Raw genomic sequence first — 27528 nt, 5'->3', positions numbered from 1 at the left:
GGAGTAAATTCAGATGTTAGAGATAGAGTCAACAGGAAGTGGTGAAGAAGCAGAAATGAGGGAGAAAGGTAACTGAAAGACAACCCCTAGGTTTCTAGCTGGAGAAACTAGGTGATCAGTGGTGTCCCTGATTCACTGAGCTAGGAAACCCAAAAAGAGATTATGTGGGCACATTCTTACCTGTATAACTTCAGTTCATCTTATTTCCCCTAATATGCATATCCACCATTCCTGCAGTATTTGCTATATATCCTTCATAGAGTTGTCCATGGCCTATCCAGTCCATACCAATCTCTCTATACTCTGAACTTTTATCAACTTTTAGTTCTCATCACATACTTGAATCCCTAAACATAGTGTTCTCCCTAGTAGTAATGAGCATACTGGCTTTGTTTCTAAAACAGTATTTGAAGTTGTGTGAAAGAAGAAATTATGTTTAATACTTCCTTCAACTGCTTCTGTGTCCATCAGTGTAGAGAACACAGTATGTGCTCAATGATACCTGTTGTCTAATAAATACACTTTATGTAGATAGGTAAGCCATTAATAGACATATGTACATTCGTATATTTATACACACACATAAACCATTAATTGTTTGTTACTCAAAGGAGATGAACTGAGAAATATACCATGGAGGGGCATGGAGTTGAGGTGATCAATTGCTTTCCATGTTAATCGTTAAAGCCTAAAATTAAAATTAAATGATCGTTCTCTCTCCGAAGAATTATAGTAGCATATTTCTTTCACATAATAGTAAATCACTAGTGAATCAGGAAAAAAATATTATGATAAAGGACTTTATAACAGATCTAGCATCATATCAGGACTTACCAACAGAAAATGAACAACATCTCCTCTGCAGAAGGCAAGCATGGGATTCACATAATTATGCACTGCCACAAAGTGCCAGGCCAGCAATGGAACACTGGAAGGATCCATCTAAGTGAAGAAAAGGCCAAAAAAGAAAAAAAAAAAAAAAAAAAAGACATCACAGTTAACAGACAGCAGGACAAAGAAAAAACTAATTAAAAAGAGCATCTGACTAGTGTTCCTTGATAAAACTTCTCCCAATTTCTCATTAAAATTCCAGTGAAGCAGGGACTGACTGGGAAGTGTCATGAGGGAACTTTCTGGGTTAATGCTAATGTTCTGTATCTTGATAGAGGTTTGGGTTATAAAAATTTTGTTAAAGTTCAGCAAATGTATGATCAAGATCTGTGCACTTCACTGTAAGTAAATGCTACACCAAAGGAGAAACAAATATTGAACTCTAAACATAATGTATGCTGAATATTAAGGCAAATGAGTACTGACTTTTGCAATTTATTGGAAATACACTTAAAATAACATAATTTGATGGGTGGATGGAGAGAGATAGTTAATAAAAAAAGTACAGTAAACTGTTAATGATAGAATTTAGATAGTAGGTATACAGATGTTCAATGTAAAATTCTTTCTAATTCTCTATTTGAAAATGTTAATATTAGAAAAAAATACCAGTAAAAACATACAAAAAAATGCAAACATACACCACCATGATAAACCTCAGTTAGCCAGTGAAGCTAACCTAAGAAACATTAATGGCAATCTAAGCTAGCCATGCCATCTGAAAGGGCAGATGTGCTTCCCCTGAGGCCCAGAGATAATGGAGTACCAACCAACAAACAGAAGAGTGGTCTCCCTTGGCACAGGGGATGTGTTCTCAACTAGTCATGGCTCTGTACCATCATTCTCCATCTCATCCCATCAACACCTCTCCTCACATATACACTAGAAGATCACAACTTTCTGAAAACAACCAAGCCGGAAAGGAGAGGGAAACTGGGGTATGTGTCATAGATGCTGGGAAGTATCAGCCTCCAAAGTAAAATACTAAAGGCAAAAGCCAAAAGAAAGACTATGCAGCAGCAATTTATGCTAGATTTTTATGGTGGGTGTTCTCTAACAGTAGTTCAGTATCAAAGCAGCAGTTGTTTATGAGAGAACAACTTAAAACAATAAAAGTAAAAAAGTACAGACCTCGTGATTTGTACTGCTCCAGTCACCAGCTTATACTGCTTTGGGTCACATCAAGGTAAGTCCAGACAATGATCTTTGGAGCACTGACTTCCATTCTATCTTGTTTTCTGATAACCCCACAGAATTCGCCACTTTCAAGTCATGTCCCCCCTCCTGACATGGTCTTTTTGCCAATAAGATGGAAAGGCTTACTCACCCGTCCATAGGGAAAAGTCATCCACACTTTCAAGGATGGTTTCAATCCAATGACCAGTATCTTTAGAAGAAAAATGTATTTTTAATGTTTACCCTATAATTTCAAATTTTTGGTATTCAAAGCCTCTAAAAGTTATGAGTTTCACCTTCTAAACATACCAACCAACCTTTGTTAAGGATGCCATGGCCAATAAGGAAAACTGTGTGATGGGATGATCTTTCAACTCAGGCTTTGAATGGAGAGGCTCAATACAGCAAACTTCACCCTTGGAACCACTGAACAGGCATCTAGATTCACACGTTCTCACTCCCATCACTCTCCTGCAAAGGTAACCGAAAAATTCAGAATTAATTTAGTAATGATTCAAGGCGCTATGATCTCTAGCATGGACTACAATAGCCTTCTAACTCCTGTTCTTCCATAGAAAATCAGCAGGTTCTTTGTAATGTCTAGGTCAGATTTATCACTCTTCTCCTAAAAACACTCCAGTGGCTTGCCACTGTACATAAAATAAAATCCCAAGTCTTTACCACGCTTTCAAAGGTCCTATAGGATCTGGCTCCTGCCTTCACTCTTTTCCCACGACTAACAAAGTCACGCTCCAGCCACAACTGCCTTCTTTCTATGGCTCCAACAAGTCAAATCTGTGCCCACTTCAAAACCTTTGTGCTTGAACATCCCTCTGCCTAGAACACATCTAGATCTTTGCATTTGTTGACCAGATTATCACGCAAGTCTTTGCTCACATGTTACCTTCCTGAATTATCCTCAAGTGCCCTCCAGCAAGCTGAACGGTCTTATTTTCTTCAAAGCACTCAGAGCTATCTGAAGTTATTTCATTTATGTATTCATTTATTATCATGTCCCTACCCCCGCCCCAACTAAAATGTAAGTTCTATTAGAATAGCAACCTTGTCTGGTTCACAGCTGCAAGTCTGGTGCCTAGAACAATGCCTACACATAGGAAATGTTCACTAAACATAAGCAGAATAAATAGTACTTTGTAAGCAATTACTTTGGGCTTAGCAATGTGAGAAAGTATGAGAAATATAAGAAACATAGTCCTTACTTTGAGAACTTATGGAAACACAATATACATTGAATTTTATGTTCTATTTGTTAAAAAAAAAACAACTCTGCTTTATAAATATCCTCCCATGTATCTAGACAGTCTTCACTTTTATAGAGAAATAGGGCAATTCCAAGGCAATAAAAACCTTCCTATACCTATTAGGGTTATAATCAACTGGGCCTGGGGCCTAAACCGAAATTAGTGACATACTCCAGAATTACAGTTCCCAAGACTGACATCTCATATGAATTCCTTGGGGAGCAGGGGTTCAGAATCCCAACTCAGACCTACTGAGAAAGAATTCTGGGTGGCCAGGCCTGGATCTCCAAATGTTCTATAAGCCTCTCCAAGTCATAATATACAGCCATAACCTATCTGTAATCACATGGGTTTTCCAGACCTCTTCATGTTCAACATCAAGTCATTAAACCACAGCAAGTCTTTCCATTGCATTTGTCAACAAACGTCCTTTAGTCTCTTACTTAAATGTCAATTCAAAAACAGAGCCTCCGCTGTCATTGCAAATTGCAAGAGTTGGGTCATCTGTAAACTAAACACAGAAGAAATTCACTTTCTTAGAGAGTTTTCAACAACCAGTCAAGTATTAAAAAGGGAAAAAATTATAACATCTTAAAAATCTAAAAACAAACACATTTAGTAGCATTTGAAATCACCTAGATTTAGTTCATCATTCTAAATATACAAACTTACCCATATTCAGAATAAAAATGGCTCAATATCTTTAAAAAACTGAGGCTTTAAAAAAGCAAACCCACCTTTCATCAGAATCAAAGAAAAATACAAACTATGACTCATAAAAGCCCTTAAGTTCTCCACTTGGGTTCTTAACATTAACTTTTTCTAAGCTGCTATTAAACTGAATAGGGTATGCTAGATACATTTGCAGTTGCCTCGTTTTCAAGAACAAAGACATAGTAAAAGATATTTGCTATCTTTGGGAAATAAACTTCAGTACGTTTTCTGACTAACTGAAGAATTAATCCACTATATTTAAAATAGTTTAATACTTTTTATGGAACGATTCCAAATATGTGCTGCCTCCTGATCTTATTTGACAGAGTATACTTCAGTTATTATTACCTACTCTGGAAAACTCAAAATAACAACTAACGTTCACAACGACAGACAATCCTAAGGGTTTATGAGGTATGGTAAATGTGAACGCTGTAGGATACAAACTGAGTAACCTGAGTCACTTAGAGTGACCGGTCTCCCTAACCCCAAAGGCTGGTGAGCCATCCTAAACGTCATGTCTTTGGTTCTCTTAGGGACAGCTGAGGTACAGGAGACTACTGTAAAATTATTCTTCCCACACACAGGCATAACAAAGAAGACCCACACCTTTGCTCTCAAGGCCTCATGGAGCAATTGCCAGAGTGGGAAGTATATACCTGGAATGTAGGAAAATCAACTGAACTTGCATTTTTATTTATTAATTTTCTATTTATCTACGTGTTTTGTAATGTCCTTAAATATTAGTACGGTACATTTATAGTATTTTTTAAATAAATAAATAAACACACACACATATATGCATTAAGGATGTAAGCCCAAGTTGTTATTGCTGGGATATAGGGTTAAGTTTGGAGAACAATGAGTAAGAGTACTAAAGAGCAAGTGGCTGTTGTCAAGCCAAGACTCTGGAAGTATTCAATCATATATGTATCACTTGCTACCTCTTATTCCAATGTTACAGTGTCTGCATGCAACGCCTTTACCACCAATCCCAAGCATCACAATGGCTACTACTTCTATGCTATTAACCTCAGCTGCATTCTTCTCTTTCCTCTCTGCCTTTACCTCTTCTGTTTCCTGTTTCTCTCAAGGATTTTGCTTTTTTCAGTAAATGAACTGTCCTTTTACAAACACCACCAATTAGTTATCCCTTCAACCAAACGTTTATTGAGCAGCTACCATGCATAATCCAAAAATAAATGAGAAACAGATTCGGGTTTCAAAAATCTTCGTCTATTAAAGGAGAGAAGACATAAACACAAACAACTGTAACATGCCATAGGAAAAGAGGTCAAGAAAAACTGCCATGATGTTCAGAAAAAGGGGAAACTCTACTCTTACTTGTCTTGGTTGCTTTCACTGTTACTAAATGCTTCAATGATGCTTTGTCACAAAAGCCTTTTATGTAACTAACCTAGATGCAGACATAAACTCCAGATGCTTACGGACTTTAAAAAGCATATGTATGGATAAGAGAGGTCTGCACAGCTAAGCAACCAAATGTGCACATGATTAAAATCTAGAAGATCTGATTTTAGACTTCCCTAGTTACAGTCCTTTACCTTTTATGCTTCTGAACACGGGCCTGACAGCATACACAAACCAAAGTTCACATTGTATTTATAAATGAAATCTGTTACCTAAGTTGGCTTATTTTTTTCAGACCTGTAAGGAGAAAGCCAAGACTCAAATCTTAATGCTTTTCCCTTAGAGGCCTGAAAATAAACCAACAGAGCTGTTTCTGAACATAAAGCAAACCTTGGTTCTTTCACAGCTGGCGCCTTGAACCTCAGGTAACTCCCAACAAAGTGTGACAGAGCAATGCTGGGGGACTGAACAAAAGGTAAAAAGAACTTTTTAATCTCCATATGATTTTTCAGCAGGGTACTGCTGCCAACCTCTGGTCTGGGATCATATCGGTTTACTCTCTCTGCTGCTCTATTAGACATCAACCCAACGTGCAGCTGAATGTTACCAAGGTAGCTAGCCCATCTCCCGTTCTAACCTGCAAAGCATCCTACTGGGCTCATCAAAGAAAACTTCATTTTCAAGGATTCCATTTATAAAGAAATATGCTTAAAAATGCATATACAAATATAATAAAAAACTATTAGACAAAAAAAAGATATTACCTTAATATGCAATATTGCTGTTCCTGGAGGATGAGCATCTGTTATTGATCTCAGAAGTTTTCCACTGGCCAGATCCCACATTGTGATCTATAAGACAACTAAATGCTTCAAAAACCAATCTATTGCTCTTTTTTGGACTTAAGTATCCTGGCTTGTGGCTGAAATAATCTATCCCTGGTCTATAAACATTGCAGGCAAAAAATTATGAAGTTGAAACATAATCGAAGGTTGTAGATCCATTAAAGCATAGGGCCTTTTATTCCATCTTCATCTCCCCTTCATCCTGCCCTACCTACTTTTCCCTTCAGATTTTAAACATTGTTCTTATACCAAGAAGTAAAAAATTTCAACAATAAAAAAAAATTAAAAAAAAAAAAGTAAAAATTTCTTCAATGAGTCAATCTCTTTAGCACTGGTAAAAATTATAAGAAAAGCTCACTGCCAAACCAACTAGTGATGTATAAACCACATGAGAAAAGCCAAAACTTATCGCCAGTTTCAGAAGTAGAAAGCAATTCTAAGAGTTATCCAGGAACACAGTAATGAGAATAGAGAAAAGAGAATATAGTGTATTTAAAAAACAGCAACAATTACCTATGCTACTATAAGGAAGTAAATTTTGATATAACAGCCTGGTCGGTTTGTAAAAGCTATTTACTTATATAGGCTCATAAATTAAGATATTAAAAATCACAGACTCTGGCTCACTTGATAACAATTATTAAAAACTGAACAAAAGTTAGACCAAGCAATCTAAGGTTAGCTCTACAGACATGTCACTTTATAATTTTTGGTCTTTGAAATATTGATCTAGAAATACTAGTTTGTTTGTTTAATTAATCAAACTGGGTAAATTTAATGCAAGTTTATTTTCACATCCAGATACTCATGCCAACATGAGTTCATGTACAGAACTCAATGCAGTGAATTCCCAAATATCAACAAATGGACTGTAATAGCTGCGTTTGCATTTTGCCTAAACAACTGCTTTGTACATACTTAGTGCCCTCATCTGTCCTACCCATGCTTTTCTCCTAGCTCCAGTGTTATCACATTTCATTTTTTTCCTCCAAATTTTTATTTAAATTCTACTTAGTTAACATATAGCATAATATTGGTTTCAGAAGTAGTATTTAGGGATTCATCACTTACATATAACACCCAGTGCTCATCATAACAAGTGCCCTCCTTAATACCCATCACCCATTTAGCCCATCCCCCACCCATCTCCCCTCCAACAACCCTGTTTGTTCTCTATTGTTAAGAGTCTCTTAAGGGTGCCTGGGTGGCTCAGTCGGTTGGGCATCTGACTCTTGGTTTAGGCTCAGATCATGATCTCGGGGTTGTGGGATCGAGCCCCCCATCAGGCCCCTTGCTCAGCACAGAGTTGGCTTGTCCCTCTCCCTCTGCTCCTCCCCTGCTCACGTGCTCTAATAAATAAATAAAATCTTTTAAAAAATAGTCTCTTATGGCTTGCTTCCCTTTTTCCCCTTGCCATATGTTCATGTTTTGTTTCTTAAATTCCACATATGAGTGAAATCATATGGTATTTGTCTTTCTCTGACTTACTTCAGTTAGCATAATACACTCTAGCTACATCCATGTAGTTGCAAATGGCAAGATTTCATTCTTTTTGATGGCTGAGTAATATTCCAGTGTGTGTGTGTGTGTGTGTGTGTATACACCACATCTTCTTTATCCATTCATCAATCAAGGGACATTTGGGCTCTCTCCATTGTTTGGCTATTGTTGATAATGCTTCTATAAACATCGGGGTGCATCAACCCCTTCAAATCTGTGTTTTTGTATCCTTTGGGTAAATAACTAGTATTGCAATTGCTGGATCATAGCATAGTTCTATTTTTAACTTTTTGAGGAATCTCCATCCTGTTTTCCAGAGTGGCTGCACCAGTTTGCATTCCCACCAACATGTAAGAGGGTTTCCCTTTCTCTGCATCTTTGCCAACATCTGTTGTTTCCTGTGTGGTTAATTATAGCCATTTTGACAGGTGTCAGGTGGTATAGAGATACTAGGTTTTTTAAAATTGATTTTAACATTGTCTTATGGATAAAATAAAGTTCACATTTACCTGTCCTTTAGCAAAGCCACAGAGAAGTCTTGAGCAGTCATTGTTGATACTGAGGGCAGAGATGGCTCCATACTGACCCCCAACACTAGTGCTACCCAGACAAAGTCGCAAAGCTTGATTCTGATCTAAAGAAAGCAGATTTGTAAAATCAGGTGAAAGAAATGAAAGGAGTGAAAAAATATGTATTGAGTATCAGCTTGTTTTCAAAGACTTGGGAGGTAGCAACAATCAAAAGAATCAAAGGATGAAGTTATATTCATTTTAATGTATTTATTGAGCATGTAGTAGATGCTGGGCACTGAATTAGACACTAAGAATGAAGAAAAAACCAAGATCTACAAGTAAGAATATAGAACTTGCTAATGATAAGTAAAAAAAAATCCATAAGTAATCTTTATCTCTTTGAACAAATGAACGATCTTTCATCTGTCTCATTCTAAAATTGTATTTCTTGCTGTTTACAGGATGCAAGGTTACAGAGAATACCACCCTTTAAAGTAGTTTTAAAATTTCAAAAATCAAAATTTATTAATTCAGAATTTGGCTGAATTTATATTTATATTATCCGCAAAGAAAAGGTTTCCTAGGCAAACTAACAGTGCGAACAAAATTATGGAGTAAATATTTAGACTACTTAAGAAAATTATTCTCAAGCGTCAACATTTGATACGCTAAAAGCAAATAGTTCAAATCTCTACTAGATTAAGTTATTTAAGGGTAAGGATCTTGCCTTAATTCTGATTTTCTTCAGGAGGCATTCAAATATTTATTAAAATTTATTATCTAGTAAGTAAAAGAAATTCCTCTAAGACTTCTCCTAGGCAATGCTTATTTTGTGTAGAGTTCATTATTGTACCCACTTGAAAACAATGAAATAAAAAATTCAAGTATAAGGAGGCATGCCTACAAAATTTAACTGTTTAGGGGGAAAAAAAACTCACCATATTTGCACAATCTGGAGTTCTCTGAACTCACCCAGCAATTGTTTGTGCCTCCCTTAACTACTTACATGCTATTCTTTGAGATAATTATGTCTTACTTCCACTATTAGACCATGTCATTTCTAAGGGCTAAGATCATAAGTGAACTAACACTCCCAGAATATCTAGCCCGGTGCCTTGCACTCAGGAGGCATCTGACAATCATCTGAATAGCTTCCACATTTGCAAATTTTCCTTCTCTAAGAGTAAATCTAGTTATCAGAAAGAACCTAAAGACATTCATTCTCAGATCTAGGGAATAATACTATGTAGACTTTTTGCCCATCCAAAGTGAATATTGTAAGAACATTTTTCTGTGTTCATAAACTGGCTCAAATAGCAATTCCCCATCTCCCAAAGGAGTTCTGACACAATTAATGGATGCACTGTATCTGGCACACAGAAAATATTCAATGTTTTCTGAAATCATCTTGGCTTTTAGCCTTCTAAGATGAATATTCAAAAAGGAATAAAATTCATAAATACATAAGGCCTGATGTATTTAAAATGCCATTATCTTTATTCACCTCTAGAACGATTACAATGACAGATTTTTTCCTTCCTCACATATTTTTCCTTCCTCTCCCAATTTGATCCAAATTATTAAAATTTCCTTTATTCTATTTTCCCAACTCTGAAAACACCACCTTATTTTATTTTTGCTTTACTGAAATTGCCTGCCAAAACAGTGTTATCCATGATCCTTATAACTTGTCAGGGATGCCTCATACAGTTAGTGGATTTATCCACATATCTTATTTTGCAAACTGTCAAGACAGGATCGTTAGGCAACAGTGTTCTATATATATATATACATATATATATAGACCACTACTTTGGGTCGTGTGCGGAGGCAACAGATGGAATGAAAGTAAGAGGACAAAGACAGAAATTCCCTATCAGCCTCACAAAGAACCCCATGAGTTTGGGCTGCCAGCCTTCCAGGCACAGAGCAGTATCTAAAGAGCATCCTGCTGGTATCCTTTGTAATCTGTGCTTTGAGATCCAAACGGTACACAGTTCTGATCCACCAATACTTAAAGACACTCACTACTGCTTTCAGATTTAACAAAGTTCACACTTTAGACTATTTTAAGTATTCTTATAACTCAAGGAGAGTAAGAATAGGAGAATGAGGGAATATGATAAAGAATAAGGGTACCATTAAGGGAGGAAATAAAAGAGAAGAAGAAAAACTTCTAGATTAAAAACCGAAACAGGTCTGCTTCCCTATGGGTCCTGTGTACTACAAACTAGCTGCAACACAGGGGACCAAATTATCAAGCTTGGTCATTCCTGACATATGTATGAAATTTACATCCCACGGGACTGTGTTAACGAAAACATTAACTTTTTCCCTTGATTTTTACAATGTATTTGTTATCTTTACAATGTCACTTTATATGGTAAGCACAGCAGTGAGGTGATGGACAGTGTATAAAATGTACTCTGGTTTTAACTCCAAAAAGATATTTGTCAATTCTTACTGCTGTCTTTATACATTCTATATTTATGGTACCATATTAACAAACCTGCTATCACGCAATTTAGACTAAATTCAGAAAAGGTAGAATTTCTGTGTAAAGAAGAAATCAGAATCTTATGGGAGAGGTTTCTTCTGCTAGGGTAACTTAACATTCCGTATCCCAGATTATTCTGGACACTTCTGGAAAAGGGTATTTGGTAAAAATAAAAATAAACCTCTTCCAAACACTTGAATTCTGAAGTTATATGGAAAGAACAGAAGGACCTGGACAGAAGCAAGAGAGGTAAAAAAAAAAAAAAAAAAAAAAAAAAAATCAGAGCTCTCCATCCTGCACTCCGCCAGGGAGCTCTTGATCACCTTAATTTTTAAGGAAAAATTCTATTTTCCCCTACTCTTGAAGTCTGCTTTATCTATTGTTGGGAGAAACCATTAAATTAGCAGTACAGCTAATTTCATTTACAGAGTCACATAAAATCACATTTGGTTGGCATTGTCAACTTAGTTTTAAAAAAAATTGGAGTGGGTCCTTATAAAGCAAATAACTCTAGGCAAGAAATATGAAATGAGACTATCAGCTTTCCTATAAACTTCACAGAGTTGGCACAGAGCTTAAATAAGAAAATGCCTATGAAAAATGTGAAAACTATCAAATGTTACAAAAATGCAAGGAATTATTAATGATAATAGCTTACCAATTAAGACAACTTGAAGCCTAGTTATCACAAACACTGCAATGAATTATACCTATTTCTTTTATTAGTCTATCTTTCAAAGTATACTTTGCTTAGGGCAGATCTCCTCAGCCTATTCTGAGCTAAAGAGTAATGTGCTAAATAGGAAAGAAAAGCCAGAAGTAATGTATAAATCTATAATAGCCATAAAATCTAAATCTGAACATACTTCAAGAGAATTTCTGCTCTTTCTATATACCAAAATTGACCCAATCCTCTACTTCTTCATCCCTAATTTGTTTTAACTAGTTCCCAAAGACCTTCAAAGAAGGAAATAACTAGATCCTAGAAGAAATCAAATTTAATCGTGTGTATAGAGCTCTCTTATTGCCAGCATTCATCATTCTTCAATACTACTCTTTTCTTACCCTTTGTACATATTAAAATATTCTATAAGACCAAAAGAAAAGAAGAAAAGAGGTAGTACAAAACATTTTTCATTAAAGATCATGAAACAGTATAAGCCCTTTACCTGACCTCCACCCAACACACAGAATTAAAGTCCTCATTCCCTCTATAAAGCTCACTGACGGAAGCCTGGGACACAGTGAATTCCCATGGCTAACTGGCTATCATCTAGAATGCTGATGCTTACAGTAAGCTAGCTGTGTTCTAAACCTGCTCATTTTTTTTCTAAACCTGCTCATGCCACTGTAATGTTACTGGACTTTGAAAACTTAATTAAACAATAGGTGAACTGATGAAATAGAGTGAAAAAGAAAGAGCTATTGTTTTCATGAAAACTAAATGAATGCTCATGAAAAACTTGGGAAAGGTGTTTCTTTGAAAACCTGTCATGAAATAAGATGTGGACAAGATAATGGTCAAAGATTGAAGAGTTGTTTGGTAAAAATCCACAATTTTGAAAAAAAAAATCTACAATTTTGTACTCCTCAATTGATTCACAGATGCCTAAGCTTCTACCTTTTTTCTTTTTAATTAAAAGTGCAAATTCTTTGTGATGCATTACTGATGCAGTTTATTACAAAAAAAAGAGCTGCTGACCTCCAACTGGCAGATACAAACTCAAAGAAAAGGCTTTGTACTGTATCAAAAGATTAAGGAGAAAATCAGTATTTGTATATTTTCAATCAAAATAAAACATTGAAAGTATGCATACATTTATAATTTTTAACATTCCCTGCTTTAACCAGTTTCAATTAGCTGTTTTTTTTTTTCAGTAAGCATTTCGTAAGAAGGCATCAACTGTAATTGACAGCATTCTCTTTCAACACTAAAAAGGTCAAAAGAAAAAGTCACTCATGCAAACCAAAATTACTATACCTTTTCCTTTGAATCCATGGAGAAAAGATCAAAAGAAAGAGAAAAGCAAGAAATCAGTTCAAAAGTTCAGAGAAAAGACAGGTAAAATTTCAAAAGTGTAAGTGACAACCTTTAGTTATCTCTGGGAATGATACTAAATGTGATTAACCAATTTATGATTATATTCAGGTATTGATTATTGAAAGAGAAAATGCATAATATCCAAATCATAGCACAGTAAGTAATTCCAAGTCCAGGAAGTTTGATAGAAATAAAAGTAACTTCAAAAAGATAATCTACTTAAGTATACCAACAACCCCCAAAAAAATAGGAAACTAAGGGCTTTGGAATAGGGACACATCTTTATGAAGATCTGAATTTTGAGATCCTGTATTATAGGAAAAAAAACCAAGATACATAATAATAATCACATACCTATAGTCCATTAAAATAGGCAATATACATCACCTTTAAGAAGCTTACAATGATTACTATTTTAATGACCCAGGCCTCTATTCCAAGAAGAATCTAATGTTAACTTAAAACAAGTACAATTTTTCCTGCTACACTTTTCCTATGATCAACAAAGATATTTAAATGAGATCAGATTTAACCCAGATTTCTAATCTAGACACTTCATAGTATCATCACTCTGCCATTTGTTACTGTCATTCAGGCAAATTTTAATCCATTTGTTAAAACTCACTGTCCAAATAATCAGATTCCCACAAAAAATATTGAGTAAAAGTTACTAACTGCATGATTAAAAACCCAAAGCAGGCGCCTGGGTAGCTCAGTGGGTTAAGCGTCTGCTTTAGGCTCAGGTCATGATCCCCCACATCTGATCCCCTACATTGGGCTCCCTGCCCAGCGGGGAGCCTACTTCTCCCTCTCCCTGCCGCTCTGCCTATTTGTGCTCGCTCTATCTGTCAAATAATAAATAGAATCTTAAAAAAAAAAAAAACCCAAAGCAAAACAGATTATTATGATTCTTTCTCAAAATGTTCACTTTGGCATACTTCCTTTTCCATGAGACTGTAATGAAAGATTACCATTTCATCATATCTACAACAAAGCTGTTGAGACCTAAAAAAATTAAGAAGCAGGCCCAAGGAAATTAAGAAGACAGTAGCAGAAGACAATGTACTGTTCTCCTCTGTTGGGTTTTTATTTTTAAAGTATTCATTTAATTTGTTGCAGTAGCTCTACATGGATTTGATTATAAACAGACACAGAGTCCTATAACCCTGTGGTAAGGAAGGGATGTTAAAGAGGACGGAGCTGAGGAAAAATGAACACTGGTTAAGCGGGAACAAAAACTCAACATGCATTCTTCTGACAGATAAACATATACATTATACTCGATTCTCATTCATCTTAGTTCTTTTCTTCATATATCTTGGAAACTGCCTCCTTTTCTCTGAGGACAGAATTATTGAGAATGGTGAAAATGCACTGATCTAGGATTCAATATTTCTTGATTCTGAACTTGGCTCTGTGTATCTCTTAATCTCTCTAGTTCTCAATCACCTCATTGTAAAATAAGGACACTAAACTGAAGGTCCTTTTAAGACCCTTTCCCCAAATCCTTTCAATCTAACACCAACTATGCCTCCCCAGGAAAATAATCATTCTTACACCTGATAGGAGAGGAGGCTGGTAAAACTTCCTAGAAGCGATTAGGTTCTATCAGAAGTGTTTAAAATGTTCCTATTTAATTAAATTATGAAACATGGAAAAAATAAAATGTTTATAAGCAACTGTCCTTAAGCAACTCCACCTTTGGGAATTTGTTCTAAAGAAGTAATCATGTGCACAAAAATGCAGTTACAAAGATGTTCATTGCTGTACTGTTTTTTAAGAAACAACCCAAATGTCTTAGTGTAGAAAATGGTTAAGTAAATTATGGTGAATCCATTTAAAAGAATACTATGTAGCCATTAAAAATGATGTTACAGATGAATAATTACATGCAAAGACGTTCATTATGATGAAAAAGCCAGTTACAAATTAACATGATTCCATTTTGGATGTGTACATATACACACACACGTACAAAAAAAAGATTAGAGGGCCATACAGAAATGTTAGGGATTATTCCTGGATGGTAGAGTTTATTATTTTATATCTTCAACCGTTTGTTCATCGAAATTTTCTACTATGAACACATATCAGTTATGAAATAAGAAAAAAATTATTATTCAAAGAATCCATTCTAAGGTTCTCTCAAGAGAATTATATTTTGTGTTCATTCTTCCCAACTCCCAAACAATAAAACTCTATTATTTAAATCTATCACCTCTTAAAAGACTAAGTGTTAAAATCACATGATAATTAAGATTTTTAGCATATTTATAAAAAAGAATTCAAATTGTTCAAAAACAAGGGAAAATAACCACTTTTTCATTCATATGGTAAATAATGATGCAAGGCCAACAGAGATTAAATTGTTGTACTGTAGTACTATGTATTAAAGTGTTCCCAGGTAATCCTTATATAATATACTGTAGATTCCTTACTAAAATACAATCTTTATTGGGAATTCCATTTAAGAGAGATGCAGAAGACTGAAGATGCAGAAGAGAACATTAAAAATGACAGAAAAATGTATCTAATAGTTTTTAAATAAAAAAACAGAAGATGTTCTGCTCATAGTACTGAATTCAAAAGTAATGCAAAGAATAATGAAACTAGGACTATTTAGTCTCATGTAGAAAAAAAGAGAGAAAATACTTAAGACTATCCATCTACTATACAAATGAATGTTAAGTTTTCTTCTCAACCAATAAATGAACGTGATTATAGGATAGAAATTTTTAAGGTTAGAGGGATTTACAATGTAAATGAAAAAGAACTTATTATCAGTTTGAGTTACAAAAAAATTACTGAGAAAGCCTGTGAATCTCTTTTCCTGAAGATCTTTCAGAATACCTGCTAGGATATGATTTAGAATCAAAAATCACCACCACCACAAACTGAGGCAAACAAGAGGACAACCCAAGGTCCCTTTCAACTTTATATTCCTTCTGTCTAGGTCTGCAGAGTCAAAAGATATGATGTGATAACTTATAAATTCATGGAGGAGAAAAACTTGCAAAGAGCAACAGAATGAACTTGGGTCAAGTAATTTTTTTTTTTTTTAAAGATTTTATTTATTTATTTGAGACAGAGAGAATGAGAGAGAGAGCGCACATGAGAGGGGGGAGGGTCAGAGGGAGAAGCAGACTCCCTGCCGAGCAGGGAGCCCGATGCGGGACTCGATCCCGGGACTCCAGGATCATGACCTGAGCCGAAGGCAGTCGCTTAACCAACTGAGCCACCCAGGCGCCCAAGGGTCAAGTAATTTTAACTACAAAACTACTGACTGGGGCACCTGGGTGGCTCAGTCGGTTACGTGTCTGCCTTCAGCTCGGTCCTGGGATCGAATCCCATCCAGCTCCATGCTCAGCGGGGAGCCTGCTTCTCCCTCTGTCTGCCACTCCCCCTGCTTGTGCACAAGCATGCACGTGCGTGCTCCTTCACTCTGACAATAAATAAATAAATATTTTAAAAAACCTACTGACTGCTACTTTTCAAGTTTTTCTGATTTTTTTTCACAAGAAACAGTTTACAACTACTAAAAGATATAAAATCCAAAAGGATACTTAGTATCTACAGTAAGGAAAGTACTTAGAAAATTTACCAAATATTAAAGCCAATCCATGAGATGTACCCACAGCTATCAGACTGGACACTGCCTGAGAACAAAAGGGAAGATTACATTTTGAAATATTACATCAAGGATCTTGAAACAATCTATGTTGAATTTGTTGGTCTTCTTTCCTTTAGGCACCAGATGACATACCAACTATTATAAATAAGGAGAATTTCATCTAGGAGGCAAAACGGGAAATGAAACTCAGGACGTTTTATTTCTGGGAATCCCTCTAAATTTACTCCAAGGGTAACAATATCAAAATATCATATGTTCAACATTATAGGCAAAAACACACCACTTAGCTTCCTCTAAAGCAATTTAAAAAAAACCAAAAATTCAGGGGTCCAGACAAAGTAAGAGGCACTTATGCTCCCCACCAAAAGCCAGCTATGAGGTGTGGGAAAGGGGTGAGAAAGCCCTTCAGTTTATTCACAGGAGCCAAAAGGCACCAGAAATGTTCAAAATTCAGCCCACTTCCTCACCAACTGACTGACTAATAAGAAAGCGACAGGAGGCAGCTGGAAGTGTTCAAGCAAAGGCGGCACTAGTGCGCTTTCAATATCCCCCAGTTCTCTATAATCGCACCACAGATTTACTATTTGGCAGGCTTGGCAAGGGAGTTCAGAACTATTAAATGTACGATTTACCACGAAGTGATTTCACCAAGTGCGGTTTTCCACTCCCTTATAACCAAAGGGAGGCCAAATTACAGAAGGAGCAAATTCACTTGGGCATGGGAAGACCACATATAAATAAACCTGGAAAAGGCTAATCATTATTCCATTATATGCTTCTCAAACAAAAGCCTGAAGAATAACAATACACTAGAAAGGAAGAGAACATTCAATATGGAAAAATTTTAAATCTGATTACTGACAGTAAATGACCTATGATTTTATTATAGTAATTTACGCAATAACTTTGAACATTAGAAGAATAAATCTAAGAAAACCCAATCAAACCCAAGCTTACCTTTAAAGGATTATTTAAAGTGTACTTACAATTGCTGTAGGCAAGCCAGCATCCACTTTGTCCTAAGCGAAATTAAAAGAGTATTTGAAAAGATATTCTCATTTTTAAACAGAAAATGATATAAGCCCCTCTCTTTACATATACTTTGATCCAAATCAATTATTATTATGTATTATTCTGACTTTCCAGATTAAGAAAACAGAAGTTTTAAAGAACATAACTGACTTGCCCAAGATTATTCAAGAAGTGGAAGAACTGTGTTTAAAACTCAGCTTCAGTTCCCAGGCCAGGCCCTTTAATATCACTTCTACATTTCTTTTCTGTCTGTCCCTGTCAATGTGGTCAACTAGTTATTAGAATCTCTCAGAAGGCAGAATCTATTTTATACAACTTTATAGAGCTTCCTGGGAACTAACTCAAGAAACTTATTTCAGTGCACAGGAATATAAGGAAGAGCAATCACAAGGCTGCCATGTTCAATGTTCTGGATAGCAGGATATACCCAACCTTGTATGGATATGTGTGTATAAAAGTATACCTAAGTTTACATGCTTGACAATGAAGATGCATGCAATAAATATTTGATGAATGACTGATTTGTGTCCTGGATAGGGAAAAAGAATGAGAGAGCAGATGAAGAACATAAACTTCTGATTTAAGAAGTCAGCTTACTTTAAAAGCTCAAAAACAAACAAAAATAATAAAAAAAAATATATAAAAAATAAAAGCTACAAAACCAGAGATGTGGGAAGCACTTTAGAGATTATAGAAATTTAGTACTGGTGTTGCAACATCTTAGAGTAGTGATTCTCAAAAGCCAGGCTACATTAAAATCATCTAAGATACCTGTTAAAATGCAGATCCTTATGCTATACTACTAAAGATGCCAATTCAGTAGGTCTGGGGCGGTGCCCAGGAATCTGCATTTTAATTGGCATGTCAGGAGCTTCTTAGATAGTGGACACATTTTGGGACATTGTGCTAGGGTATCTCTACTATCTTAGGTGATCATCAAAGTGATAAATACCCTTTAAAATTAATTTGAATTAGTTTAAAATGTAGTCATCTGTCATAGTACTTTTATCTGTGAATGAGCTGCGACCTTCATTCACAACTCCAAAAGTTTCATCTCTCCTAAGTGTCATCCACGCATGGACTACAAAGCCATGATGAGCAAGGCCCCAGGCAACCCTACTAACATCGCTATCACTATCCACATGGCTGAAGGTATCACTGAACTATTCAGGAGAAATACCCCAAAATATAACTAGCTTTACATGTTAATAAACCAACCATCACAGAAAAGCATACAATTTAAATTGAGCTGGTAATCCAACATTAGGAAAGCAGAGTATGAGCACTGTCACAGGAAAAGCAGTTTTCATTTTAACAGACCAAAGGAGCTCAGCCATAGCAATGAAATAAGAATAGAATGCAAACACTCTGGGATTTATTAGAATTTTTCCCTCCTCTTCAGGAGGGAGAAGAAACCCTTTTAAATAACAGATTTATCTAATCAATGTTCAGTGTCTGAGTTTTAGTTCAGTCTCCATTATTCAAAATATTTTTAAAACTGCACAGGTGGGTCAAATGACTGTTCTGGTTCATCTTGATCTTGAAAGGAATGAATTTCATCACCTACATAAGGATTAAATTCAGAAAACGTCATGGAAATGTAATCCTCAACAGGTGGTTCCCATTCTAGCAAATCTGAGTTACTCTCCACCTAAAAGAGGAAGGACAATTGCCCAGGTTCCCTCCATGGTTTGACTATCTCTCTACTTAAATTGACTTCATGATATATAAGCTGGGTCAGGGTATACCAACTGCCCACAGAGAACACTTTCTTTCTGTTTTGCCTTTTTGTTTGTTTGGTTTGGTTTGGTTTCTGCAACAGAAGTCTTCTTGGATAAATCTGACAACTGTAATGTGGTTATGATGTCGTGATGCCATTCCTATATCAAGCTCTTACCCTTCTGGAAAATTAAAACTTTGTCCAAACTGAATATGCAAAATACCAATTAAGCTCTATGAAAACATTTAAAAAGTCAAAGTTCCTGGGATATGAATATGTCATCTTTTGTCATCATCATCATTATTATACATAAGATCTACACAATGAATTCAGAAAACTAAAACTGAAAGACCACATAGAATTATAGGCTTTGAAAATTTGATAAAACATACCAGAATCAGCACCTATTGTCTTGGTGATCTATTAAAATTTTTTCATCAACTCAGTGCTCTAAAAAAATCTTCGAAGAAGACCACAGATACTCTGTTCCAGCCATTACACGCTGGCCACATTCACCAATACCACCTCCATTTCACAACAAAGCAGCACAACAGCGGAGCCAGAAACTCCAATTTGGAATAATTGTTCTGCTATCTCCTAACCCAATGATGTAAGACAAGTTAATATATCACCTCTAGGAGCCTCTCTTCTCATTTGTAAAACAGGATATGGCTTTCCTTACTTTCAAAGTTGTCAGAATAAATAAAATAAGGTACATGAAAAGGGTTTTGGGAATTACAAGAAAATCACTCAGCTGTAAAAGATTCTGATCAATCATGTCTCCGTATGAAAAGACTAAAAAAAACAAGCATTCTAACTCAACCAAATACACAAGATGGCAACTAAACTGAAAACGAATTTAAAGAAAAGGCAGATAGTGTTCCTTTTAGGCTTGCTGCCATATTTCACTTAGGCACACCAGAGACTCTGAGCAGACCTTTATTTCATGGCTGCACTAATTTCTACGTCAAGATGTGTAGCCATGTCTTATGAGTCAAAAACAATCACACAAGACCCATGAAAGCCAGATTCTATTTTTTTTTTTTAAGCCTCGGGCCAAGAGAAGTGCTGTGCTTTGTTTTATGCTCATTCCTACTTCATTATGCCATTGCAGGTTACAAATCTGGGGAAGAGAACAAAATACTTACAGCTGCAGACACTATCTGGGCAGAAATTCCCTTCAAAAGTGAATGTCGCATAACTGACCCATGGAGTGAAAAAGAATCAGGTAATTTCTTCTTCCTAAAAAAAAAAAAGAAAGAAAATGAAGAACATAAAAAATTTTTTTGAAAAAGCAGGGTCTCAAAGCTTTGAAAGTCCAAAACACACATAAGAATAAGAAAAGTAGAGGGGCACCTGGGTGGCTCAGTCGTTAAGCGTCTGCCTTCGGCTCAGGTCATGATCCTGGGGTCCTGGGATCGAGCCCCGCATTGGGCTCCCTGCTCAGCGGGAAGCCTGCTTCTCCCTCTCCCACTCCCCCCGCTTGTGTTCCTGCTCTCCCTCTCTCTCTCTGTCAAATAAATAAATAAAATCTTAAAAAAAAAAAAAGTAGAAAACAACACTGACTGTAATTTGTTAGCTCTGTTTGCAATGACGTATAAAGAGTCTAACAGTCCTACATTAAGATATTGTACTAAACCCACCTTGAACCTCAGAGAAGCACAAGCAGGAAAATGAATATGAAAATGAAGCCACCATTCCTTTTTCACTGATTCAAACTGTTCCTCGCTCACCTTAAACTATGGCAAGAGGTTCTACTACTCACCAGAAGGTTGCCTATCCTGCCCTGCATGTCTACATTACCTCTACCTACTGTCCACCCTTGCCCATCTTTCTTGCCTTCCAATCTTTAACTGCCCTCTCTCATTCTTCCACCAAGCACCTCAAATTCCCCACTCATTATTCTATCTCTGCTGCTCCTACTAACAGCTCCTTTCACTTACCCAACTCATCATCGTACAAAAAATAATTTTTAATTTTCTACCAAACACTGAGCACCTCTTCTATGTGACTAAAAGTATGCTCTGGGGATACAAAAATAAGTAAGTCAAGTTTCCTAGTCTCAAGAATCTTGCAGCCTAGCTACAGGGACTAATAAGTAACTTAATCTTTTTTTTTTTTTTAAGAATTTATTTATTTGAGAGCGAGAGAGAGCGAGCGAGCGAGAGAGCAAGCAGAGGAGCAGGGGGAGGGGCAGAGGGAGAAGCAGACTCTCCACTGAGCAGGGAGCCTGACGCGACTCGGGGCTTGATTCCAGGACTCTAGGATCACGACCTGAGCTGAACACAGACAACCGACTGAGCCACCCAGGCGCCCCATAAGTAACTTAATCTTAAAAGATAAATGTTAGGAAAGAACATGGGTAAAGCACTACAGAGATGAAATAAAGAGGAGTTTCATCTTATTTATTAAGGGGATATCAGGGACAGCTACAGAAAAAAAGATGTCTGACCTGGCCTTGATGGATAACTAGTAGGAGTCTGGCAGGCAACAAAAAAGCACAAACAGAAATATGAAGATGTAAATGTGCACAGTGTGTGAGGGGAATGTAAGTACACAAAAGGCATGGACCAGGAGGATGGGAGTAGGGGTGCTTAGAGATTAGGTCAAAATGGTAAGCAGGGACCAGACTGATGCTATACTGACATTAAATAAGGCAAAAAAAAAAAAAAAAAGACCCATATATGTTTTTTTAATTTGAGTACAGTTGACACACATTAGTTTCAGGTGTACAGCTTAGTGACTTGACAAGTTTATACGTTATGTTATGCTCACTGCAAGCGCAGCTACCAGCTGTCCCGTTACATCACTATTACAGTATCACTGATTGTATTCCTTATGTTGTGCCTTTTATTCCTGTGACTGATTAAAAGACATCATATCTTTGAAGCAGGTGGAGACCAGATGGTCAAAATCATTTAAGTTATCATGGTTCCATACAAATTTTAGGATTTTCTACTTTCGTGAAAAATCCCATTGGGATTTTGATAGAGACTGCATTGAATCTACAGATGGTTTGGGGGAGTATGGACATTTTAACAATATTAATCCATGAACGTGGGATATTTTTCCATTTATTTGTGTCCCCAATATCTTTCATCAATGTGTTATAATTTCCAGCGTACAGCTCTTTCACTTCCTGGGTTAAACTTATTCATAAGTATTTCATCGTTTTGGATGCTACTATAAATTATTTGATTCCTTTTTCAGATATTTCATTGTTAGTGTTTAGAAACACAACTGACCCCAATTAGCCAAAGCAATCTTGAGAAAGAAGAACAAAGCTGGAGGCATCACACTTTCTGATTTCAAACTGTATTACAAAGCTGTAATCAACAGTATGAAACAAAAAAACAAAACAAAAATCAGTATGGTACTGGCATAAACACTGACAGAGAGACCAGTGGAACAAAACTGAGAGCCCAGAAATAAACAGTTGTATATACACTCAACTAATATTTGACAATGAAATCAAAAGCACTCAGTGGGGAGAGAATACAGTCTCTAATAAAGTGGTGTTGGGAAAACTGGATAATCACATGCAGATGAAACTGTACCCTTATCTTATACCGCTCACAAAAATTATAGGGATTAGATGAATTAAAGACTTAACTATAAGACCTAAGCCATAGAACTCCTAGAAGAAAACACAGGGAAAAAGCTCCTTGACATTGGTCGTGGCAATGGATTTTTTGTATAGGTCATCAAAAGCACAAGCAACAAAAGCAAGTATAAATAAATTAGACTATATCAAACTAAAAAACTTTTGCACAGCAAAAGAAAATCAACAAAATGAAAAGACAACCTATGGGATAGTAGAAAATATCTGTAAACTGTTTATCTGATAAGGGGTTAATATCCAAAAAATACAGCAATCCTCCCTTATCTGCATGGTTTCAGTTACTTGTGGTCAACCACAATCCAGAAGCAGATGATCCTCCTTCTGAGGTACTGTCAGAAGGTCAATAGTGTAGCCTAACCCAGTGTCATGCATATGTCATTCACTTAACTTCATCTCATCACATAGGCATTTTATCATTTCAAGACATTATAAGAAGGGTAGGTATAGTACAATAAAATATTTGAGAGACCACTTTCACATAACTTCTATTATAGTATATTCCTATAATTGTTCTATTTTATTATTGTTGTTGTTAATCTCTTACTGTACCTAATTTATAAATTAAACTTTATTGTAGGTATACACAGGAAAAAAACATAGTTTATATAGGATTCAGTACTATCTGCAAGTCTTATGCATCCACTGGAGGTCTTGGAATGTATCCCCTGTGGAAAAGGGAGACTACTGTCTCAATAGCAAAAAAAAAAAAAACAAAAAAAACCCCAAACAATTTGAGTAAAAAATAGGCAGAAGATCTGAACATTTTTCCAAAGAAGACATACACATGGCCAGTAAGTACATGGAAAACTGTTTAGCATCACTAATCACCAGGGAAATGCAAATCAAAACCACAACGAGGTATCGCCTACTGGAATGGCTATTATCAAAAAGACAAGAGGGACGCCTGGGTGGCTCAGTCAGTTGAGCATCTGCCTTCGGCTCAGGTCATGGTCCCAGGGTCCTGGGATCGAGCCCTGCATTGGGCTCCTTGCTCAGCAGGGAGTCTGCTTCTCCCTTTCCTTGCCCCCACTCATGCTCTCTCTCTCTCAAATGAATAGGTAAAATCTTAAAAAAAAAAAAAAGCCAAGAGATGACAAGTGTTGGTGAGGATGTGGAGAAAAGGGAATCCCTGTGCACTGGTGGGTGGGAATATAAACTGGTGCAGCCACTGTGGAAAACAGTATGGAAGTTCCCCCCAAATATTAAAAATAGAACTACCATATGATCCAACAATCCCACTTCTAGGTATATATCCAAAGAAAACAAAATCACTATCTCAAAGAGATATCAGCACTGTCACGTTCATTACAACATTATTCACAATAGCCAAGATAATGGAAATATCTTCAAATGGGTAAAGGTAAGAGGTCACACACACACACACACACACACACACACACAAGTATTATTGAGCCATGATAAAGAAGGAAATCCTGCCATTTGTGACAACATGAATGGACCTTGAGGGCATTATGCTACATGAAGTAAGTCACACAGAAAAAGACAAATACTATATGATCTAACTTACATGTGGAATTTAAAAAAAGACTAAAGAACAGTACTATCAGGGGCTGAGGAGTGAGGGAAATGTGGAGATGTTGGTCAAAGAGTACAAACTTCAAGTTGTAGGACGAATAAGTTCTGGGGATCTAATGTACAGCATGAGGACTATAGCTGACAATAATGTGTTATACACTTGAAAGTTACTAAAAGAGTAGATCTTAAATGTTCTTACCAAAACAGAAATGGTAATTATGTGAGGTGATGAAGCTAACCCTATTGTGGTAATGATTTCACAATAAATAGTGTATCAAAGAATCACACTGTACACATTACATTTGCCTAATGTTTTTTGTCAGTTATATCTCAATAAAGCTGAGGGAAAAAACATATTTATCTATTTGTAGGAGATAGTGATGAACAGGTTAATATATCCAGCAATGGTCCCTATCCCACAAGAGTTGACATGCTAAAGAAGACAGCACTAATACAGGCAAAATTTAAGAAAGGAAAAATACACATGACTTTATCAACATTAAAGTTACACATGAATTCAATAAAGTATTTACATTATGCTTCCTCCACTTCGCTTTCCTTTTCATGTGCTCTCCAAGAATTTGGGAGGTGAAAAGCAGCCAAAATGAAGTTATTTAGGGTTAGAAGTCCTTTTCCCAAATCTTTAATCATTTTGTGATTCTCCTCTGAACCCATTCCAAGGGAATGAAAGAATGCTGGATCTGACCTTAGAGAGTGGGAGGAAGGGGATGGGGAGTGCAGAGAGCATAAGGGTGGCGAGGTGAACCAAACTCCACGTTTCTACCACAGACACTGTGCCAAATTGGACTCGTACTCCCTCCTAGGGCTTTACTGCTTCCGGGGGGCCCCTGGCTGCTATTAGGGCTTCCTACTGGGGGTGCAGAGGACAGTGGTCATGGCATCCACCTTTTTATTTTCATTTTTATTTATTTATTTTTAAAGACTTTATTTATTTGAGAGAGAGAGAATGAGAGAGAGAGCACATGAGAAGGGGCAGAGTCAGAGGGAGAAGCAGACTCCCTGCCAAGCAGGGAGCCCGATGCGGGACTCGATCCAGGGACTCCAGGATCATGACCTGAGCCGAAGGCAGTCGCTTAACCAACTGAGCCACCCAGGCGCCCCATGGCATCCACCTTTTTAGCTTCTCCCCTCAACAGTGCCCAAATCTTTAGGATCTAATAAGCATATTATTTCCACCTAAGTGGGCCTTCTATTCCCTATGCAGGGCTTCAGCAGACCACACTGTAGCATAAAGACATATTTACATTTTAAATGATCAATACTGCAACTATATGCAAGTGTGATTTAAGTGAATACTTACCTTTTTAAGTTGGTCCTGTCACCACTATCTGAACTTGCCACAGACGAAGTATCATAGGAGTGAGAATCAATAGTATCAATGTTTAACAGTGTAGGATCCTCAAGAACAAAAGACTCATCTTCATCATCAGTCTAAATTGGAAGAATATGGATCAATAAATTCACAATTCCAAATACCCTATAAGGCAGACAGGCATTAATGGGTTTCTTGAAAACACTCGTGCTTATTTCTGCTTTTTTCTCTCTTTTCCATGCATTGTTATTGATCAGAGAGGCATAGAAGAGAAAATTAATCTAGACAGATCTTTGTCTCTATAAAGAGTTCACTCCAAAAATTTCTTCCTTGTAGCAGGAAGAAGCAGTTATGCAAATTATTGTTAGCAGAATACTTTTTAAAATTCAAACCTCTATAGATGCTTTACGAGTTAACTAACAGCCAGTGGCTAATTAGAAGAAAACAAATACCACCTTACTACAAATAGTATGCCATGAGAAATATGACAAACAGAAGAAAGGCATCCTGGGCTTGAAAGAGCATCTGCAAACACAGTGATTTCATAAAATGGATTTTGCTCATGGAAAAGGACATAGTCCTCAAATATATGAGCAGGAGTTAGAGGTGATCCTAGAAAGATCAGCTGGGACCCAAACTGTAAAAAGCCTTATATTCCATTAAGCCAGGTGACAGCAGGGCCCATGTCCTCCTTGTCTACCACTATATTCCCTAGTGCCCAGAGTTCAATGCCAGACATGTATCACTAATTTAATGAACTAGTGTACTATATATAGTAGACAGTAGGAAGGCAACTAAGATGTTTAAGAAGTAGACACACATGATGGGAACCACCTTTTACAAGGATAAATGGGGCAGTAGGAAGATGGATGAGGGTACTGGGGGAGACTGAGGCAAGGAAACTATGAAGAACCATTAAGAAGATAAGGCATTGTCAAGGAAAAAGAGGAGAGTGGAGGCTAGGAATGTGGCAGAAGAGGTCAAGAGCAGGAAAAATGAAAGAGACATTACTGAGAAAACCCAAGGACCCTGGTTACCATTTAAAGGGGGGGTGCTGGGAGGTGGGGAGGTAAGGGAGAAATCAAAGAGGATTCCAAGGTTTCTAGCTTGAACAACCAGGCAAAAGATGATACTTCTGAGCTAAGAAAGCAGAATAATGGCAGATAAAGCAGAATAAGGAGTTTAGCTTTGAACAGGGTGATTCCGAGCAACAGACATTAAAGAAAAATGCTCTGATCATACTCCTTTCGGTTGGACTGCATTCTGCCTTACCATTTCCATCGATGCCTATATGAGAGCAATCTCAACTCATTATCTGTACTCTCCACCATTGCTAGCTATTGACTACCACCTCTGCTGAAAGTACTAGCCAAATCCACTGGCCTATCTTCAGTCAGCACGCCCTTGTCCTCTTGGCATCATTTAAGACTACTGACCACTCCCTACGTCTTGAAACTTTCTCTTCCCTTGGTTTCCAGTACATCTCTTTCCTGCTACTCCTCCCAACTTACGAGGCCTCTTTTACTAGTCATGTTCTCTATTTTCTCCTCAGCCCAACCTCTGATTGATGCTATTCCCTGGAATTATATTCTTAGCTCTCGTCTCTTCCAAGTTCACAAACTTCCTATATGGAGCTAATCCATACCTATAGCTTCAAGTCCCATGTCATGCTAATGACTCCAAACCTCAGTATCAACATTTCTCTTGAGGTTTAGGCCCATATTTCCAACTGCTTTTCAGGTATCTACACACACACGTCTGCTAAGAAAAAGGCTAGAATTAACAAGGAGAGATTGTCTCTTGAGAGCTGTAGAGTGGAACAACTGCTGTAGGGAAAAGGGAAAG

General features: G+C 36.8%; 1 protein-coding gene across 6 annotated transcripts in view; it reads right to left on the bottom strand.

The window, feature by feature from the left end:
- Nucleotides 1-27528, bottom strand: part of VPS8 (VPS8 subunit of CORVET complex) — a 252231-nt gene that overhangs the window by 206307 nt on the left and 18396 nt on the right. For 3 of the 6 annotated variants that reach the window (XM_034999742.1, XM_034999746.1, XM_034999741.1), the window contains 11 exons: nt 25672-25802; nt 20341-20434; nt 17427-17459; nt 16411-16465; nt 12750-12755; nt 8269-8393; nt 6179-6265; nt 3773-3840; nt 2385-2538; nt 2219-2278; nt 835-942 (listed from right to left, as the gene is read on the bottom strand). In XM_034999742.1, coding sequence (XP_034855633.1) covers nt 835-942; nt 2219-2278; nt 2385-2538; nt 3773-3840; nt 6179-6265; nt 8269-8393; nt 12750-12755; nt 16411-16465; nt 17427-17459; nt 20341-20434; nt 25672-25802 — 921 coding nt within the window. Of the gene's footprint in view, nt 1-834; nt 943-2218; nt 2279-2384; nt 2539-3675; nt 3841-6178; nt 6266-8268; nt 8394-12749; nt 12756-16410; nt 16466-17426; nt 17460-20340; nt 20435-25671; nt 25803-27528 lie in introns of those variants that run through there. The other 3 variants (XM_034999743.1, XM_034999745.1, XM_034999744.1) reach the window with 3 other exon arrangements.

The sequence above is a fragment of the Mirounga leonina genome, unplaced genomic scaffold, assembly GCF_011800145.1.
Source record: "Mirounga leonina isolate KUSES-001 unplaced genomic scaffold, KU_Mleo_1.0 Mir_115, whole genome shotgun sequence".
Classification (NCBI taxonomy): Eukaryota; Metazoa; Chordata; class Mammalia; order Carnivora; family Phocidae; genus Mirounga; species Mirounga leonina.
Note: the sequence above shows the minus strand (reverse complement) of the source record. Positions and strands in the feature narration are given on the sequence as shown.